Below are 18,744 nucleotides of genomic sequence, written 5' to 3' on the forward strand. Positions count from 1 at the left end.
GCATAATTAAAAAGTTTGAGAATAGCATTGTTAATAGTGATCTTATTTGTGTATACAGAGAATAGGATGGGGTAAAGCCCACATCCTTGAGGAGTACCTGTATATTATAGTCAAGTAAGATGCACGTTCTTTTAGACTGACGGACTTTAAGCCGATGAGTGAATCTTATAAAAACTTTGCTACTATGAGTCACCAGTCTCATGCAGGAAATTCTGTATGGACACAAGGAAATATTCTAGTCTAAGTTTTCCGAGAAGTTTTTGACAAAAGCTTTCGGTGCAGATCTTTAGTGTCAACAAAAAATAAATCCTTTTCTAGTTCTTCTCTCGCCCCCATCTACCAGTGGCATTTCGGGAATATCCCACACTGGGAAACATTTGCGCATTGGGATGAAAGTGTTGAGTGTGTGTGGGCGGAGAGGTTGTTTGTTTCAACACACACACACGTCTATGAAACACCCATGTAATATTATTGGTAATGTAATATCTTAAAATGTTTTATTTATTGAATTCACGCGCATCGACACCGTGTTCTTGATCGAAAGAGTAGAAATAATCGTTTCAAAGATATAGGTGACATGACTGGGGAACAAAGATTAATAAAAGATATCGTGTCTTCCTTGGATCTTTACTTTATTCAGTAAGTTTAGATGGAAAGTACGCGGGAACTATGATAATTTGTTTTTGTTGTTGACATATTTCTTAACAATCTTCATGATAAACAAGACCATGGATGTTCCTTTTAAGAAAAAATATAATAGTGATGCCCAAGAGGTTTCGCTCGGGATTAAATTAACCAGCACTCACACTTGGTCCCTTGGTGAGAATCTGATTTTATTTTATATTTTTGTTCACACAGAGTGTGGTCGATTTAACAATTTGAATTATGACAAACATCAATCACGCCCCCTACTTGCAATGTCAGTGAACAGGATTGTTTACTTTCATTTACGTGCACAGCGCATTTTCCCTCTGTTGCAGTGGAGGTGTGTAAACTTAAGTGGTTAAAGTTCTAATGGGTTGAAACTTGTTCTAATGACTAGATAAACCTCAGTAAAAGCTACCTTTGTCTCAAAATCTTCGTAAATATCCCTTGTTCGGATTTGAGATACGTGTTTACAAACATTACCATTCGCAAAAGCAGTCAAAATCATGATATCACTGTGCAGATACACATTAACACATTGTCCCTGAGCCAGGACTTGATGTCGTATCAATGTACAATGCTGACATCTGTGTTGTTCGCCTCTTTTAAACAGAAGTATTCACCCAAATTTGGAGAAATAGCATCTTGAATTTTACCTAATCATCAGAAACATAGTTGCACGCCACTAGACCTTAAAAGAACATAAAAATTTCATCCGTCCGTCCAGCTTACGGTTACTCCATATCCATTCATCCAGTCATCTGTGTTTGTGTGTGTGTGTGCTTTTGTAGGTATGCAGGTGGGTGAACGTGTGCGGGGGACAGGGTGAACTGTCTGTCAGTCTCATTCAATTCTTTTTTTATTTTTGCCCGCACATATTTTTCAACACAATAGTAACAATAACAATCATAATTATCATAAAAAATAAATCATTTGTAAAGCGCATTTCCCGAAAGAATACGAGCATCGAAAGACAATAAACGAACCGAAAGTCAACTATACAGAAAATGTAAGCGTCAGCAAACAGATAACATCATGAGAAAAAAGTGCGGGAATGAAGAATTTAGGATTGGGCGAAACAGTACTCTGCCCTACATGAGAGGTTTCTACAAAAGAAGTATGTTCAAAAAGCCATTTCTTACCAACTTGAAAGAAGATGGATTTTTACTAACGCTCAAATTTATCAAAACCAAAATAACCACATTCCTTTCACTTACACATACTCCTTGTTAGCAAATGGATATGTCATAATACTCTTACAGCAAACTAGCAAATACAAGAGTTCTGAAGAAAAGCATGTATGAGGTTGAGAAGACAGAGAAGGTATTTTTGGTTCCAAATGTTTTGATTAAATATCTTTACGTGTCCCCCTCTACCTGTGGATGAGACAAGTATTCAAGCCGTCGACTTACTTGTCTTAGCTAATCTGCATAATCTTATTCACGCGTGAGCTGATACTTTTTAAAGGATTTAAGTGTCATTTAAATGTTTCTGTTGTGAAATCGTTCAAATTAAATCGATTTCATTTTTCTGCACATCACTTGGCGGAAAGCAGTGAGCAGGACGGAAGAATGGCGACAAGCTGATGAAGAAAATAAGATTGCAAACAATGTTGATTGACTCTTCTGTTCCCCTGATCCCATTATTTACACTAAAAAATGAATCATTACCGTGTCAGTTGTGTGCCAAAGAACATGAAATGCGTACACAGGCAAATGAGTTTCCATAAAAAATTATTGGTTCATCCTTCCTCGCCTTCAAATTACAAAATTGAGCTTGAAACTAAGGCCACCAGTGCACTTGCCGCAAGCTAGCGGAGTTTGAAGCAACGATTTTGCGCGCGTAAAATAAATTTTGCATTTAAATATGAAACACGATCCAATCAAATCAAACTTTATTGTCTGTCCTAGGAGGTCCAGGACAGATATATTTCTTTTGCTCACATCCCTGAGGGGTACCTGAGTTGACGATCTGCTCGTCTGACAAAAGCGTTTCATCCATTCACAGATTTACCCTTTCAGACGATCCAGAATATACAGTGTCTGTTGGTGGAGACCCACCCTGTGTGGTCGGTCCTTCAGGAATGATCATATCTACAGAGCTAGGCCGGTGTTGACATCCAAGTCTACTAGGCGCTTTACAAGAAGGTGTACCTGGAAGGTGTTGAAGGCGCTGGAAAAATCTATGAACAGGACCGAATAGGTGCCAGAGGTGTCCAAGTGTTGTAGTAAAGCATCTAAAAGAGTGAGTGAGAGTGGCATCAGACACCCCTCTACCTGGTTTGTAAGCAAACTGCAGGTATCCAGGTGATCATCCACAGTGGAAGTTATCAAACTTCCCCCAACTCTCTGTAAACACTTATCACAACAGACGTGAGAGCCAGAGGTCGAAAATCTTTCAAGTTTGTAGCATTCAGCTTCTTTGGCACTGGTATAACACATTAGCCGGAAATATCATAAATGCAGGACATTATTGGCCTGGGGAAATTGGAGAGGCACGCAATAGGCACGACAATGTGCCGAGTATAAAGGATGTTTCATATGTGTTTCAATAATTAAAAATATTCCCCTAACATTGTCTGCACGTGGGGGTGTAGGGAAGTGAAAATCATGTTTTACAATGAAAAGAATAATAATCATGAATATTATGAATCATTCTAAAACATATAATTCTGTTTGGGTGACAGGCAATTAGAAATAGAACAGAAGTGTGTGGACGCTGAATTGAAAATAGAAAAGCAAAAGGAAATGTGAAACCTGAACAAGCTTGCAATGGAAGCCGGTGCTGGTTTTATTTACATCCGACATTTTCCCCGCTTTTGCTTCCTGGTACCCTATGTGTACTTCAGAAGAACTCGATTGTGGTTCCTAGTCATCAATAAGGCTGTTTCCGATCTGTTGATGGGATTTGGGATTTTTAACGTATAGTGTATCTTCCATAATGTATCCTTTCTTTTTCATTGTCTTTTTAATCTTTCTTTATCCTTTTTAGTGAATGCCATACAGGCAGAAATGTACTGAGCTGCCCTAACAAGCTGATGGCATTCACAGTTTTACACACGTGATATTAGGCGAAGTTCTCCGCTGCTAGTCTCGGCGAGCCTAAACAATGTAACTAAACCGGAAGCTTTGTACACTCCTGCCTCGTTTTAGTAGTTAACTGGAAAAAAAAATCGTCTGCCAGCAGTCCAGTAATACAAGTTCGTGATAAGACTTTCTCTCGCGAGCACAAAGCTCTCCTGCGAAAATAAATTGCAAGTTCTGATTGTACCGCTCTTTGTTGATTTGATGACGAAGTCATAGGGCGGGCTAACTCTGATAGAGTGCCCAGCGAAAGGTTAAAAGATGTTGCCGGCGTCAGACAGATCGTTATGACCCATGTCCATTTTGCACTTGGCGCTCGTTTCAGATAGCCAGGCATCAATCTTTTTTCTCCCGTGAAGGTTTACCAGTCCGAAAAAAACAAAACAAAAATAAAGTAGACGTATCTCGAAATCGTAAGGGTATGTTCACTCAGTTCTGGCATCGAGCCCATCCCAGTCATTTTAAAAGGATTGCACTAAGGTAGCAGACGCGGAAAGGGATAGTGTTATCTATTGTAAAGGAATTAAACACTTTTCTATATCACACGGGCTGAGAAATGTAAGCCGCCTTTAAAATCGGATCCAATGTTCGTTGTTAGGACCGGCTAGAAAAGTACGAAATCTCCATCAATTCAGAGCTCTTTAACACGCAGGCATTGATGCTCTCACAGACAGGGATGGATACAACAAGAGGAAGAGAGGGAGACATAAAAGAGTTTGAGAGAGAGGTGGGATCGACAGCGATTACAGTCTGATTCCACGACTGGAAAGTGTCGGGGTGGAACGGACCACATGGGTGCTGGTCTCTCTCTCTCTCGGGCGTTGGTCCTGGCTACGAGACCTAGCTGTCCTGTCAAGAGAGGAAGCCAAGTCTTTTAATGTTATTTCCCACATGAGAAACAGTGACTAACCTACCATCCTCAAAGATCTCGATTTGCTAGACATGATTAAGGCAAGAGTAGCTGTCTCAGACGCTCTTATCTGACAACGCTCTTCCACGAATGAACCCTCCCTTGATACAAGCCAGTCTCTTTTTTTGTCTCTTTTTCTCCTAGATAGAAACACTCACGGTATGAAATGTTAGCTCAGCTGTCGACGTATTAAGGAACCTGTCCAAATATCAATGCTAGTAAATATGAAGAGGATCAGCAACGCAAAGTGGTCTTGAATTCAAGAGATATAGAATTTTCTCATCAACTTCAGCGATACTTTCAGAGATAAAATAAATATCTCAGAATTCTGTAGGATGGGTTATAATTCTCATGGATCAATGTGGAGAATGTTTTAATAATCTTTATGTAGCATGCTTCCTCTGAACACCGAATATATTACAGCCGTTATGACGTACAAAACAGGGAAGGACACACTTTCAAAGGGCATAGTGTGAGGATTATTCCCTCACATTACAAGTGCATTTTTATGTTTTCTTAAGGTAAGATGAATGGCCACAGATGGTTGTGACGGAACTGTTATACAGCCCTGCTCACTGCAATTATTTTTTAAACCCCCATACAAAGAACCGATCCAAATATGTTTGGAACGACAAAAGTTGTCCGAGTTTCTTCTGTTTGTCTACATACTACAAAATTTTAAGAGGCAAAGCTTTGCAGCAGAAGTATTGTTGCAACTGCACAAAATATACATAACCGGAAATAACTTAGTGAAAGTAAATTTAGCACGAGCATGTTCTAATAAATAAATAAAATGATTGACGAATCTGAACATGATTTGAATTTTGGACACTTTTAGATGTCTTTGTATGGCTTAGTCGAGTATGGTAAATTTTTCAGCTATTAGAAAGGTAAAAATGTAATACTCAACTACACGCGCTTGGTCAGATGCATCGAGTACGACCCCATTGAACAGAAAGGAATGAAGCTAAGCAGACTGGACAAAGGTTAGTTGGTCGTGGAACTGTATTCCGTTAATAAACTGGGTTTAATGAACTGGTTAATGAGGATAATTCAGGGTTGTTTTTTCGTTTTTGAGGGGAGGGCATCGCCTATGATTATCTTCGGCAGGTAAGGTTCGTGGCGCCGCGTACACACAAGTAATACTTTTGTTACATTAAAAATTATTCTTAATTCTGTATGAACTCTCTATACGTTTTCTTGTGTGTCCCAGGTGTTCGATGGCGCGAACATGAATTCTTTGACGGCAGGACCGATCACCCGCTTGCCGTGCGCTGCACGTCCGCCCGCCAGCATTGTCTTGGTGTCATTACCACGTCGCCCGTGCAAAAACCGCCGCTGGTATTTATTCCAGGACCTTGATGCCAGCGCGCGAGACTGGCAACAGGAAGACACGCAGCTGCTGGAGGGCTCACACTTCTTACCATACTGTCAGCACGTGGACACAGGCACTCGAGTGACGTCACAGCGGACAGCAGACTTTTCTTCCATCAGAGGCAAGTCGGAACACTTTATGTCTGAAAACCTATTGTATACATGGAATAAATGTGCCAATTAAGATATAATTCATCAAGACATTTATTCTCGATAAATGTTGTTTTATTGTTTAGATTCGCAGTTGTTGGCGTGTATGAAGCAGTGATGTTATGATTATTATTCTACTTGAAGAACAATATTTAACGAAATATGATGATGGAAATTAAAGACAATAATCAACTGGTATTTCAAAACGCACTTTTAACTGCCAGAGTACTCTACAACATTCCTACCATCTTTTATCTTATTAGACAAAGAAGTAGAAAAGGAATTATATTTTTATTCCAAGTCAACGGTGAATAAAGTCCAGAGAAGCGCAGCTCTGAACAAAGGGCAGGAAAGTAACAAGACTCGTAAACAGAAAAATTAACCTCTTTAGAACTCTTCACGACGCAAATAAAAGTAGGTATAATGGTACAAGGACTTCTTGTATTCACCATCTCTTCAAGACAAAAGTAACAAATAGACATCGTTAGACAGGCACACCCGTGACAAACAGCTAACGGCCACATTATGAGGCAGTAACGCTGGACTTCATCCCACGTCTTAGTTGCAGGATGTGTGCAAACAGCATCTTTTGATTGGTGTCTTATGAGTTATACCCAGCTCACAAAAGGCGGCTTGGCACGCCTGATCCTTTTAAACACTGTGTATAATAGCTTTCCATTGGTGCACACGTAGGCGTGTTTGCTCGGCAAACATCTCAGCGCATCAGATTCTCATAGAAAGCAGCCTCTCCCCACTCACTTCTTTTTTTCATAGTCTGGAAGACCTTCAAGGCCCTATCAGCGCCTAATCTTTCATAGAAACTCTTATTAAGTAGTAAGTTGCTATTATCATATTTCGCTTTTTTTCTGAAATACGTGTCTGGAATCGTAATTTCCTGTTCAGCGTGTATTTTTAATGAGAGTCAAGATAGTTTATTCAATTATCCCGAAGGGGTTTACGAACTTAATCCCCTCCCAAAACACACATACTGTCGACATCGACTTTTATCATCCGTCTTTGGTTATGTTTATTGGACTGTAACAGTCTGCAAGCAGTAATAAATAATCCAAATAGTGATAACAGTACAGAGTTATTTGGAATAAATATTTAGTGTCAAAAGCAAGAATATGTTCTTAACCATCCCGAAGTATTCATGCACACTTACACGTTATGAAGTCTCGATGATTTGAAGTGCATAGTTTGCGCATAACAAACTGTTTAAAATTATAGCCACGGAGCGGGTACTTGGCGTGAATTTCTTGTTACTCAGACATGTATCCATCTAAATATTCAGTTAACTTTGCCACATTTGAGTTTAAAAAGCATGTGTAAAAAAGGATTTCATGGTGGCCTATGTCAGGCATGTAGGAAAGTGAACAGCAATTAACCAGGCATGACCGAGAAAATGGACGAAAGAAATCAGTGAGATGAAAGTATGCAATCTAGGGAAATCTCATCAAATGGGAACAAGTGTTACGCACATTTGTACGGATATCGAAACAATCTAATCATTCTTATTTTCTGGTGCACATTTCAGCTACTCGTTTCTCCCGAACCTTACATAAAACAAACTCTTTGTAAAATGTCATTATCTCTTCTCCACGCATGCCTTAAGAGATGGAAGCGTTGACTTCACTCGAGTACGCTCTTTCTCCCTCCCTTTCCCTCGCACGCACGCACGCACGCACGCACGCACGCACGTTCGTAAATAAATACACATACACAGACACAGACGCACACACGCCGATTAACCATTGTCTCGAAAAAAGTTTTACATCCTAATTGTTATTTCGGGTTTACATCTGATGCCTAATTTCGAAATGTCCGAAAAATACATTATTTATGATGAACGATCTGCACAGCTACATTTAGCAGTTCATATGTATTAATCACAATATTTAATAACCAGCACCAGGAGTTCTACACCCAAAAATAAACAGCAGAAATTGTTTGAAGATTTTGATCTCCGTCCATTATCAGGTTGCCTTCGCAGAAAATGTGTGCGAGGAAAATCACCTGCCTAATTGAGGGATGCCATTTGCGTAATGATCGCCAGATAGAAAGTATCGGGTGGTTGAGCATTAAGACTAGTTTTAGTCTTTGAGAGAAAAATCGATGAATTCTCAGAAGAGTGTAATTATGTCATTATCACCGAAGTTATTTCTTCTAAGCAGACAAGAAAATTGTTTGATGGAGTCAGGTTAAATGTGGTGGCAGTTTTATAACTGTTTGTAATAAATTAAAAGAAAAATAATCAAAATAATGCCTCAAATCTGGAATAGAATGAATTTTTTTTCAAAACAGCAAAAAGAAAAAAGAAAAATAAAAGAAATAATAATAATTCAATAATTTTGACCTTAAAAAGCAGTTTGTAGACAGAAAGTACTATTCCCCTGAATGCGATTTCTGAGAGACTAGCAGGTCGTGCAGTACAAAATCCCGGTTTTAATTACGTACAGTGATCTTTTATGTTTTGGTTAGAAAGGACTGATATTATTATGTTCACCTTCATCGGTGATACATTCTTGTTTTAATTTCGAGTTCTCCAATCTTAGACTCCGCGGTCGTGAAAATGACCAAATCATTCCGCCAATGCTGTTTTGGTCGTTTAACGTATAAAATCATCTTGAAAAAGTCTTTCTATTAATTCTTTTAATACGCATGTATTAAACATTACTATATGCTAGAAAAGCTGAAAGTCACATATGGAGTCAAAACACTGCAATCACATTTGTGGAAATGATGCACAGTGGCTGCTGTGTGATGATGCGAGTAGCCAGTTGAATGACGGGGCTATTGACTTCGCAAGTTTCTTTAGTGGCAACAGCTTTGTTGGCTCTCAGGATTTTACTTCCATTGGCACGAAGCATACGTATGCTTCATCAATCTTTCAAAAGCTCACAAAAGGGACTTTATGAGAAAAGTATAATATCAAAAGGAAATTATAATAGCATATAACGCAGTAGAATAGCTCTCCTCGGAGTCCCTTTCATAAAATTCGCGATTCATATCCTTAGGAAGTTCGGGTAAAAAGGAAATGAATGCTTCTGTCACAAATTGGCGATGCTCTTTCTATGAGTTTTTAATGATGCTTCGTGAAATGAACTGTGATAAGCACACTTCACTAGTAACCAAATCGTGAAATTAATAAAATCAGTTTGAAAAATTGCCATTGGTATGTAATTAAGTGGCAAATTAAAAGGTTCATTTGAGTTCTTTTAATTTGTCGCTACATACAAAAGAACATATATATATATATGTAGTACCTGTGACAAACTATTTTTTCCTATTTTTGCATATAGCTGAATGAGCATTCTGTTCAAGAAAAATATATTTCGCTGGAACGCATATCGAAATATTTATGTCTTTAACAGAAGGAATCTATTCCTTTGCCAAAACAATGAAATTAATAAAAAATAAAAGGGGGGGGGGACACTTTCAACAGAAAAGGGAAAAAGAAAATGAAAAACAGGCGAAGCCCCATATATCTTGCAAACATACGGATTTGCTTTCGGATGCAGTAGCTTGGACATGGGGTCCAAAATACCAAATGCAAACGAAAAAGAGAGTATCATCGAACAGTCGTAGCTTTGGAGAAAAGCTTATGCCAGCGGCTTTTTTAACCCATACTCCCATGTTTCTGTTTTGCATTAGCATACGCCATGCTTTACACAACAGAGATGTTGCGTTGTGCCAAGCAAGGCACGATTTTCTTTCTTTCCAGTTAGAATCGATTTTCACATCTGGTATACCAGGATGCTTTGTCACAATACTGATACTTACCTAAGATGTTTGATAACAATATAGTACACTGGATGGATAATAAAAGATATTTTGTTATTGATTCTCGAAAATAAGGACTTTACACCAGCGGTATTTATTAATATCTCATTGAGAAAATGCTTTTGTGATGACGACATTAAATAAAGTCTTTGGGTTGTATTTATCTTGAAAAACGTTTATGCTTAAAATTTTTTTTTTTATTTTCTGCTGGCCACAGCAATGTGCTGCATAATTATTTTATAGTTCTGGAACACCCCTGAAGCACCACATACAGGTCAAAGGACAATTTGAACAGATTAGTAAGAACTTCTCAGATGATTAACTATTTCATGCAGATGAAATGGATCATGAAAAGGTTACACGTGAGCTCCGACTGGCTAGAAAATGTGCAGCGATGCCTGCAATGATCTAGAGATATGAATACTTAATGATTTATTAGTGACTAACAATTTGTTCTCTATGAATGTTGCAGAGCTCTTGAGACCATTGCTCCAACGAAGGAAGTCTACCCAAAAGAGGAAAGCTAAGGAAGAACTTTCTCTCTTGAGCACGTTCTGACGATAAAGGAGGCAATTACTGAAACCAACGTAAAAAAGATCATTTCTCAAAGCCAGAAACAGTCTGATAGTCATTCCTTGATAGTTCTCAAACAAATCATAAGAAATATACTGCTGACTGCATAGCTAAGAACACAAAAAAGGAGAGAACACTAAAGGATTAGTATAGAGCACAAGAGAACCATTCGCGTTAAGACCTCAAGCAAAACAATATTTGATAACTTCAAGGGAAGACAACATCATGAAGCTGTCGGTCAGTCTGCTCGCGTTGCTGGTACTGCAGACCAACGTGGCGATAGCCCATTCGCTGGAGCTGTACAAGTCTTGCATGTACGAGTGTTTTAACTGTGTGACCACGTGGGGCAAGGAGATCTTCAACGGACAGCGTTGCGTGGACGATTGTGCCACCTCGGAAGGTACCAGCATCGACCTTTCATGCAAGCCTTACTTCTTCGGCTTTGATGGGGCCACGCAGGGTCTAGTAAGCAAAGGAAACAAGAGATTCGGAAACACAGGAATGGCTGTGAACATAAAGGAACTGGATCCAAGCCCCGCGTTCAAAGGCAGCGATGAGGAGAAAGCCGGATGGGCCTATACTCCCTACCGACTATCTTTCTCCCCCGTATCCACGCTCTCGCGCGTATGCCAGCATCTGTGTCGCGCGTGCGAGCCTCATTTCACGTCAGGTATGGACGCCCACGCTTGCATGTACAACTGCGCCACGACAAAAGGCCAGATGATTCGTTGCTAGGTGATTAAAATCAGATGTTCATGAGGCGTTAGCTTAGGTTAGGTCATCCTATTAGAAATGTTTTTCTTTAAAAAGCCGTGACATCTGAAGAAGAAGAAAAAGAAGAAGAGAGTCTGTTATTTGGCACGGAAACGTAGCCGCAAATAACTTTTTTATTCTGCATTTCCAGAAGGAAACCATCAGAACCGAATAACAAGAAACATAGAACACGGAAAAGACCATAATGCTATCCTGTTTTTAATCATTTAACCGAGTCATCAAGGCATGGTATCTATCACTTCTAAATGAGTCAAATATAGAAGTCACTAACTTGAGATTAAGCAGCAAACATCGAAGAAATTCGTGAATTTTACCACTCAATAAAAACAAACTTTCTACAAATGTGTTCTGATGACAAATTTATTGTCAACGTATGAAAAGAATACCATGTATACTCAGTGTTTGTCATCTGTGAGTCCGAGTCAATGTGTTTGTTTGTTTGTTTTTTTTCCTGTACAAAGGTGGGTATGTGGGTGGGAGTACCTACGCGTGATTCAGTTAAGTTTTGCTTATACTTTAATTTTTGGTATGTTTTATTGTTTGCTTCAATTGAACGGGTGCTTTCCATGTTGTAACTGATTTCGCTACTTCTTTAGTTAGTTTTGCAGTAAAACGTTCTTTACTTCTTAACACCACTACCATTATTACCCCCACCGTCTTGTCATACCTAGCCCGAGTGTAAAATTATCAGTTCTCATTGGTTTTACCCTGCAACGTCTCAAAAGTATAATCGATGATTGGGAAATTCATTATTAGCATATGAATGCTCGCATGCTCACAGCTCTTTCAGTGGTGAAGCCTTTAATGATCTCGGTGGTGCTCTCCTACAAAAATTATTTTAATTCACAAGGCAATTTTGTACCCAACTAATGACAGCCACATATTCTGATAACTCGCCATTAACTTTTAGCTTGAATGCTCTTTCACTCTTTTAGCCATAATAAACCTGCTAACATAAATGTGAATATTTCCATCAAGATGGTCGACACATGTTTCCCTATGCGCTCCAAGAAATGGATAGAATGTTTTATATGAAGATCTGAAAATAATAATAACAAAAAAAACCCTATCTAATATAGAAGATGTTCATCTGAACAAAAACTCATTTCTCAAAACAATGTTTGAAATGTGTAATAAATGACTATTTTCATTTATGTGTGAGCAGCTCTAATTTTGGTAATAAGACCACTGATTGTCTCCATAATGGGCTTTGGAAGAGGAGTGGTCTTGAACAATCGAGAATGTTGACATAAATTCCAGCAAACTCCAACCCCGAGACATATTCCAAACACTGGGCGCGCTAACCATGAGGTTATGGGGTTTCCGGAGCCTCCTTATACTGACACCAAAAAGAAGTGTGAAAATGGTGTTCCATCCATTATCTTGGACACAAAATGAAAGAAACGTCTATGCAATCAACACCGTACTGATTAGAACAGCTGTCGCCTATCTGTCCAACAGTATGCATCGCTGGTGATAGCTTGAAAAAAAATCAATGTGTCTTCCTGACATCACGACTCTTTACAATTACCTCCGTTTCACCATAGCCCCAATCATGTTCGCCAAGAGATTTTTTTAAAAATTCTTGCTGCTAGACGCGCCGCCGATTAAAATACATGGGCAGACGCATATCATGAGGATTCATTTCCAACAAATATGACGCAAAGTTCCAAACTTTAAGTTTTTCACCTACTTATTAAAAAAACATAATGAGCGCACAAACTCCTCGATTAAACCAATCAGCTCCAAGGGAAGGAAACCATTGTTTCTGCAATTAACAATTGCATCACACAAACCCGAGATAAAGATGTGTAAGAAAACAATGACAGGATATGTTGTCAAACAGATAGATTTCATGTATGAGTAACGTACCGTCTCATTATTGCGACACTGGAACTCACGTGATGTCAACAGTACACAATGTAGCGATAGCCAGTTTTCTTTCAGAAAGAAGGCAGAAAGAAGATCAAGCCATCGTGAAAAAAGACGTGTTCAACTAGGTAGCAAAAGGGAGATCAATGACGTCAGACTATGGATTTAAATAATTATAATCTTTTCTTGTACAATCGTTTCATCAAGTAAAGAAGTTGAAGCAAAACCGAACCATTATATCCTGTAGACAAGCGTTTACGAAGCACTTTCTGGATGCACAAAAATTGTAGAAGTGAATGGGACAAATCACAGACCGCGAAGGAAGTGGCGAGATTTGGAGACTATCAGGCAACAAAAATTTCGATCTCATCTGCCCATTCCATAAGGAAAAATGCAGAAAGGTACAGAAAATCCAGCCCACAGAAGAACATAGACGTAGATTCACAAGCAGGTGACGATAAAACCAGAACAGGTCATACACAAAACAGAAAAACACAGGGAGAGCTCCTAATTCAGACTGTTAAACAAGGGGACATCGCTCTATATGTCCCAACATGACTAAATGTATGTGTAGTCACCTGTACGTTTGGTGCAATGAGTCCTTGCATGTCTCGTACACCAACAAAAACCCCAACCCCAACAACAACAACAACAACAACAACAAAACCCCTAAACGGTGTCAAAGGCATTTGCGCGCAAAAATAAGAAAGCTACATTTTTATCATGATTTAACGTATCTGTTCATTACCTAAACTGAAAACTCATGTTAACAGAGCTTAGAAAGCACACAGAATCTTCTTAAAGCACCACAGAACATAAGACGTACGTAAATTGTGAGAAGACAAAATAACGAGGCTTTAACGAACAACCGCAAACTGTGTAAAATGTAGAACGTGTGCATCTCTCTACTTTTATGTCGATTTAAAGAACGAACGCCTGATGCTGCTAAGAAACTTTTAAAATAAATGTCCAATCTCTTTCACAGTACACGATGTCCAGAATATGCACAGAGGTTACTTTGCTCGGTTAAAAATTTTGTACCAGAAAATGTTCCTTGTTTTTCGCACCTTTTCACCGCTGCAACCAAGTTATTGACTGCGTAATTCTGAGCGTTACTGCATTGATTAAAGGTCACATGTCGACTGTTATCGATATCCAGAAACAGCGCGCCACCCTAAACAATACGAGAAATGTTGTTGTAAAGGTCACAGCGATGTTTCACAGAATCAGGCGATGTTTCAAACGTTACCTCTAATATAGAGTTAGTAGTTATGGAGCCATGCTCATACTCGCCTCTCCAAATATTATGTCAACGAACAGAGAGCGAAGCTTTATCCGATTCGACAAACATCTTAATCGGCCAGATCCATTTCCATTTCAGCAAACCAGGAATCCTCGTCCTACGTAATCAGCAAACGAAAGGAAAATGGTGTAAAATCTGCATTGGCTATAAAATGCACACAACCCTTCTAAAACAGTGTGGAAAGTATTGCTAGCGAGGTAATGCTACTGCTCCATTATCTTCATGAACTTCCCTAACATAAATGCATTTAGCGGTCATTCATCCTGAATGAAGACGTCTGCTATTTCATATGAATTACTTCCGCTTAGCATCAAAGCACTGTTCTTGTCTTCTACGAGGGCATGCCTGTATCTATGACTATTTCTTTTATGGTTATATAAACTAGTTTATATAAAATGTCTTTGAACTATTAAACTTCAAACTGCCATTGCTAAATTATAGCTCTGTCCATTACCAATGCAGCTTCTTCGTCGACGGATGAATGTTCGTTTGGATGATTTTCTGGTATTTGACCAAACGTTTCACCAACATTGTCGTCCCACACATCAACGATGTCAGGCAGCTGAAAGACACACATGCACCAGGTTAGTTTTCTAAGGCGACGTGTAGCAAACAATAGACTGGAATTAATGTCGCCTAGAAAACATCATTAGCCGATGCTGTGGACCAGAGACAGAGTGTAACGAGGCTTATAAGAAAGAACGACAAAAATGTTATAGCCACACTATTCCGTTGCTGTATGGCGTGCTGGTGTTTCATCTCCAATTTCTAATACAGGGAGTGAATCTCATACAATCATCTATTTCAGCATGTATATTTGAACCCGTTTCATTTCCCTTTTTTACATAACACCAACATCTCGTATAGATCGACAGATGCGTTTTGAGTTGGATTTTTTAGAAATGACAAGTCCCAGATGTCTAAGAAAACGCAACGTTGGAGTGTTGTTGGACATCTCAAGCGTCTCTATCGACAAAAGAAAAAAGATGATTACCTGTGAAAACAACCGTGTGCTTTGTTGTAGCTCATTAATACTCTCCCGTGTTGGTTTACAAGGTCCTCTGTCCATCATTTTCACCAAAGAATCCCTTAAGCGTGCCTCCAAAGCTAAACCGCCTCCAGCCTAGTGTTGAACAACAAGTGAGAAACATTTTATTTTCAGGTCTCAATACTTACACGCTATCGTAAATTTTGCAACTTTAAACATCTATCACTACCAGATAAGCTTTAATAGACATTAAAGTGTAAGAGCTATACTGCTTTGGGGAAAGCCGATTTCTCGTCTTGCTTACCTCTAAGCAATCCTCGACTGCCTCCCTAAAAGTGGCATTGACACTTCTTCTGTAAATGCTCGCTATTGACTCAGCAACCATGGGGAGAAATATTTCATGCACACGCTTAGCCTGTGAAGAATGAAAAGAGGATAGGTCAAAGCACTAAGAATTTATCCTTTTCCAACAAATTTAATAATATCAAACAAACAAATAAAAACTTTATTTAAAAATAACGACTAGAATTCACAAAATAACCGTTCATCCAGAAGAATAATACAATTCTCCACTTAATAAGATTACACACACACACTCAAAGGGCAAGTGTATAATGCTGTTAATACTGGACTTGATGCTTTGCAGTTGAAAAAAATGTGATATGAGATGATGCCAGTTGCTGACGTTCATTTCATGGTGAATGCTGTGAAATTAACAGTATGCTCAAGGGACTGTAAGTACACTGCGGTAATGGCTTCCTGTCGTGAAACAGTAAGCTCCGCTGATTTCTATTACGATAGCAGGCTAGATAATATGCATATAAAAGCATCCGGCGTGGAAAAAATCTTGCTCTGCGCGTGGTCTGTCATAGCCGCATTGCTTGCGAAGCATCAGACCAAACTCTCGCCCTATGCCGACCTCAATCTCTCGCAGCGTCTAACAACAACCATATCCGATGCCAGCTCGACTATCAACGTACTGAAATGACCACACAAGATGGATCAAATAATTCTGTGACCATTAGACAGAAATATCGCATCTAAGAGAATCACTGACGTTAACACTGAAGTTCTACCAGATTATCTGTTCCAAAGATTTTTCTAATTGACTCTTAACCTAATATACGTATGTAAAAAATAGTAATATCCAGAGGACAATATGTATTTACGTCTGCATCATACTTTTCTCAATAAAATGATAATAACACCCTCTATTTGTTTCTGAGTCAGATATTAAAGCCGAAGACGAAGTAAAATGTGCTGAGGTAGGGCTCAAGCACAATGCGCATTTTCCTGAGGCATTGATCACACTGGGAAAGATAATGGCAGTAGGGTAGAGGGTGGGAGAGTTTCTGTGATGCGGAGGGAAAAGAGCAATGTTGTGGGGCGAACACTGCATGTGCTCGATGTCACCTGATTGAGAGAAAGTAAGTGTCAATTAGTGTCTCTTAAAGCAGCATGCAGGCCTGGTCAAGAGCTACCTGCATCGTGCTTTGCGATGGTCTCCTCTGATCAGCTCCAATTTTAAGCAGTCCTTTCGATCTGCCTATCTAAAACTATTTTCCTTTTTAAAAAAAATCCTAGCCAGTGTAGAACATGCCACGTCCACTTGAACTTTTCAACGAGAAGCAATTTGATTAACTCGACGGTACAGCTGAACTCTTCCACAAAACTGCTGTCGCAGTATGTCCATATATTTGCTGCAAGTCTCTAACACCGTTTGGGATAATGTACTGGCAGTGTCACCAAACATTACCTCTTTGTTTTCTTGTGGGAATTTCAGGTACAAATGTTTCAGTGCTTTTGTCGCAGTCTCCGACAAGTTCGAAAGGTTATCTCGGTACTGTTGCTTCATCCACAACTGTGTTTCTGTAAAATTGCAAGTACACTTTATACATTTCGATCACCTGTTTATTCCAAAAGAGACACATATTTTAGTCCCTATTAATTAAACATCATAGCGTCAAATAAATCCATACATCAAATATTATTCAAAAAGGGGAGAGCTACGGTGGGTTTTGTTTTGCTTTTAGATAGCTTTTGTTTTAATACTTCCTCACATCAACATACCTTTCTCTGCATTCACGTCATCTGGCCAAGAGAAGATAAAATTTAGTCGCAACACAAATTCACCGGACCTCGCCCACTCCGGCAAGAGAGCGGCGTTTTTCAATGAGAGTTTACAGATACCATCCATTGCACCTGACGGTGAATGAAAACATATGAGATGAATCTAAATGATGTTATAAAATAAAGGCAGATAGCTTTGAAATACAATTAAGGTCCTGAATAGCTTTCTCGCTAAAAAAATCATTACAAAATATCACTGCAAACAATCACCATTAAGCCTGCACGAACCACCACACCATACCACCATCGATATCCCTAAACAGAAGTTGGCAAGTGTCTAGTAAACTGAGAGAATGCAGCTACCCATTTATTTAGGACCCAGTCAAGCTAAAATTATTCCCTCGTTGTCGCCATTCTCTTTTTCTTGAACGAGTCTAGCATGTAAGTACTCCCCACTCCTCAAATACCCAGCTTTAACTTTTACGAAGGTTTAGAGAACTGGAGGATATAGTGAATCTACTACTATCAACTAATAATGCATACAGTCGGTCTTTGTTTTAAAAATTTATTTCTCGAAAACATTATTGACACTTCGTTTGTTCAAGGTTATCACTCTGGTGGATCATCTTACTATCTTAAAGTGAAGAATAGTGTCTTCTACAGGCTTTTGTTAACAGACATCTTTATCTTCTTCATTTATAGATAATAAGTGAGTGGACGGTTCTTCTCCAAGGAAGGACGAACAAACTACTCCGCTAACCGCTGTCTTCCACTACTTCTTTAGTCTACACTCTGGTAAACACTGTCTTGATAATAGTTATACTGGGTGGATCAGGGCCAAACGACTGCTTTGCACGAAGCTCGCGTATAGGATAGACGAGAAACTCGACAGTATTATAGGTCTGGGAATGTCAGTCGTGAGAAGACTTCATTTTCCTGCATTATGAAGGTAACTCTTCCTGTTTAATAGAGTGTTAAAACAAACCTTGGTCAAAGACATGTTAGATACAAAAAGTAAAAATCCTGTTAAACGAACCACATTTAAATGATAGGAATTTGCAGATCGATTTTTTTATTAACTGAGATTTTCCGTGCAGTGTAAATTTCACTTTTTCTCATTATTTAATGAAACTTTAAAACTGTTATTAGTATAGCAAAGGGGAAGCATAGGTTTGCACGACTGGAAAGAAACAAAATTTAAAATACGACCAACGTGTCT

At 39.0% G+C, this 18,744-nt stretch overlaps 1 protein-coding gene across 9 annotated transcripts in view; it reads right to left on the reverse strand.

Moving 5' to 3' along the window:
• Positions 1-652: 652 nt before the first annotated feature.
• Positions 653-18,744, reverse strand: part of LOC112570012 — a 30,405-nt gene continuing 12,313 nt past the window's right edge. For 7 of the 9 annotated variants that reach the window (XM_025248176.1, XM_025248173.1, XM_025248174.1 and 4 more), the window contains 6 exons: positions 17,526-17,657; positions 17,212-17,324; positions 15,760-15,870; positions 15,462-15,590; positions 14,922-15,029; positions 13,874-14,564 (listed from right to left, as the gene is read on the reverse strand). In XM_025248176.1, coding sequence (XP_025103961.1) covers positions 14,517-14,564; positions 14,922-15,029; positions 15,462-15,590; positions 15,760-15,870; positions 17,212-17,324; positions 17,526-17,657 — 641 coding nt within the window. In that variant the 3' untranslated portion in view covers positions 13,874-14,516. Of the gene's footprint in view, positions 6,164-13,872; positions 14,565-14,921; positions 15,030-15,461; positions 15,591-15,759; positions 15,871-17,211; positions 17,325-17,525; positions 17,658-18,744 lie in introns of those variants that run through there. The other 2 variants (XR_003100568.1, XR_003100569.1) reach the window with 2 other exon arrangements.

This window comes from Pomacea canaliculata, linkage group LG8 (genome assembly GCF_003073045.1).
Source record: "Pomacea canaliculata isolate SZHN2017 linkage group LG8, ASM307304v1, whole genome shotgun sequence".
In the NCBI taxonomy this organism is placed as follows: domain Eukaryota; kingdom Metazoa; phylum Mollusca; class Gastropoda; order Architaenioglossa; family Ampullariidae; genus Pomacea; species Pomacea canaliculata.